General features: G+C 36.7%; 1 protein-coding gene across 1 annotated transcript; it reads left to right on the forward strand.

Annotated features, from left to right (window-relative positions):
- LOC107612110 lies at nucleotides 892-1,867 on the forward strand. Its single transcript, XM_016313933.2, has 2 exons — nucleotides 892-1,254; nucleotides 1,719-1,867. Exons 1-2 carry the CDS (start codon nucleotides 943-945, stop codon nucleotides 1,755-1,757), a joined length of 351 nt encoding a protein of 116 aa, XP_016169419.1. The 5' UTR covers nucleotides 892-942; the 3' UTR covers nucleotides 1,758-1,867.

Raw genomic sequence — 2,844 nt, forward strand, 5'->3', positions numbered from 1 at the left:
CATTTTTTTTATTCTCTAATATTAACTATTAAGTTACCTTTTAGGCAAATTATTTCTTAATTTTTTTTAAATTTGATTGGCACTTGAGTGATTTATCATTTTTCTTAGGAGTATAAAATACATCAAATTGCTTGATAACTATTTAGTAATATTTTTTTATACCTTTTACTCTCTTTCTTGAAGTATCTTTTGGTAACAAATTAATACATAGGAAGAATGATGGATTTTTTTATATTTAAATTAAATAAATATAGTATTTACGAAAATGAATAAACGTTGAGATAATTATAAAAATATATTTTGGGCACATCTTAAATGCTGAGAGGGTAATTATAAAATGGGAGTATCTCGAATGTTGTGACCCGTTCTGTGATAGAGTGACGGCGAATCATATCCTGAGTGAATGGGTGTACCGTGATATGTATAAGCGCTGATATCCAATACTCAACATTCGAGATGTGCTCGAAAAGTGATGGAGTCTTAGTAGCCAAGATAAGAGTAACTCTGTAATTCCTATGGTTCTGAAAATCGAATCGGACCAGTCGGTTCAAACGGAAAAACCAGGAACCGGTCACCTAGCCGGTCCGGGTAACGTCAAAACCGTCTGGCAAAAAACCGGTGGAAGAATCGGTCGAACCGGCGGTTAACCAGTGAACCGGGAGAACCGTCCGATTTTTTGGCGGTTTTTTGGTTTGAAATCAGAGATGCAAAACGACGTCGTTTGGCCCTATTTAAAAAAAAAAAAAAGAGAAAACGGCAAAAGTAAAACGCGTAACCTAATAATCACAATCAGTCTCCAGTTTTTCCTTTCCAACGCGTCATTCCCATGCCACCCCCACCTCTTCATCTCATCTCTGAGAATCAGAAACCTTACCCTAACCTAACCCCAGCCACCAGCCCGCTATCACAATCCTCCATGGCCGAACTTTTCTTCTCCGGTAGATGGTGCTTTCGCCGCCGGCGGGAATCGTGGGTGCCGTCACACTCTTCTCATCGCCAATCCCTTCTCATCTTTTCTCTTATCGTCACCGTCGCACAAAGGAAGCGTTGACCCCGTGGCATAACCGTCGCGAAGGTTTCCCGGTCGATCGTCATCTCTTCAAGCGCGCGCTCTCTCTCTCACTCACTTTCTCTGTGTCTGAGCTTCGAGCTCTCTGTCGCTCTCTGTTCGAGTTCACTTCCCTTGTTCCGTTGTCGTCAGCCCGTCGCTTCCCATTCCTCCCTCGCCTCACTTTCCTTCCTCCTTCGCCGCCGGTAAGCGCTGCTGCTTTAATTAATATTGCTTGGTTTGTACATTTGTTAATAATACCGATTCTGGGTTTTGGGTTCTTTGATTTCTGATTCTGAGTTTGATAATTTTGCTTAATCCGAGTTACTGGTTTTCTGAAATAATGTTTGATTGAATGATTTGATTAAATATTTTCTTTGCTGGGTTAATTTGTTTGAGTTACTTTTGTTGAAGGTTAATTTATTTTTGCTGGGTGTTGAAAGATGGAATAGGAACAATAGCCAGAAGACATTATTTATTCAATTTGTTGAATGGTGATGTAATTATGAATTCAATTTAATTTGGATTCTGACTTTGGAATTCGATTCAATTTAGTTTTTGCTGTTGATATGTTTTCAGATTAGTTTGGATTCATAAGTTATAACTATACTGTTGATTAATTGATTTGCTGCTGAAAGTTTGAAACTATGTTCCCTTCCCTTTTTTTCAGTGTAGTGTATTTTCCACTTTTCCCTCCCTAGCACAATAGCATGAAAACTAGAGTAAATGAATGGAACACAAGCACAATAATGCAAACACAAATGTGACGAGGGTGATGGTGAACAAGTGATCGTGAAGAGTCTTATAACCTGGGTTTGATCTAGCAACATAGTATTTTACTATTTGTCGATAATTCATTGTTGAGCTGGGATAACAGGTCGATTCAGATCATGATAAGTAGAAGTATTTGGCTCGACTAGTCCTTAAATGCTTGCTTCTGAGTGAAGCACAGAATTGTTGGAACCCTGTCTCTCTTTATTGTATGCTTCTGTTCAGTTTTCATGTCACATTCAACCTTCTAGGGTTGAAGGTGAAAAGCCTTATGGTAGACTAACAGTCTTCTTGTGAAGCATGAGTCAAAAACAGTGTCAATGTGCTTCTATATATCTGAATCAGTGTATTTTAAAGTCCTGCATATGGTAAACTGGTTGTTATGTATCAACAAACTATGCTTGTCTGTACTAATATACCTTTGTTTTGAATAGTATCATTCAATCTATTTATACTTTTCAGCCACCATTTAAGTGTTGCTAGATGATATGTACACAAGCCATGCCAATTTAAATTCTTTTGGGTTTCTTAGTATCACTATATTTCTCTTTCTTAATGATCTATGAAGTTGTTTAGTTATAAACTTTGATGTTTGAAGTTGTTTGTGGACCTCTAATATTAAGTTATGGATAATTTATTATGTGAGATTTTAAATTTTATTAAGTTAGAAATTATTGAATTTATATATTTAAAATTATTTTTAGGTTTTTTAATAATTTTATTTAATATTTAATTAAACCGGTTGAACTCCGGTTGAACCCCGGTCGAACCAGTGAACCATTGAACCAGTAACCTCACTGATTTATTGACCGGTCTGATTCTCGCAACCTTGGTAGTTTCCTCAACGTCCGAGATGTAATTAAGAGTTCATGGTACAAATGAATAAACGGTGAGATAATTACAAAAATACATCTTGGAACACATCTTGATGTTGAGGGGGTAACTACAAAATAGAAGTATTTTGGATGCTGTGAGTCTGTGACCCCATTCTGTGACAAGGTGACTTAAATTAAATTATTAATTTT

This window comes from Arachis ipaensis, chromosome B08 (genome assembly GCF_000816755.2).
Source record: "Arachis ipaensis cultivar K30076 chromosome B08, Araip1.1, whole genome shotgun sequence".
Lineage (NCBI taxonomy): Eukaryota > Viridiplantae > Streptophyta > Magnoliopsida > Fabales > Fabaceae > Arachis > Arachis ipaensis.

Bases quoted from the DNA above. Each gene is read 5' to 3' on its own strand.
- LOC107612110 (XM_016313933.2), top strand. From the start codon at position 943: ATGGTGCTTTCGCCGCCGGCGGGAATCGTGGGTGCCGTCACACTCTTC. The intron at 1,255-1,718 runs GTAAGCGCTGCT...CCTTTTTTTCAG, and splicing joins TCCTTCCTCCTTCGCCGCCG to TGTAGTGTATTTTCCACTTT.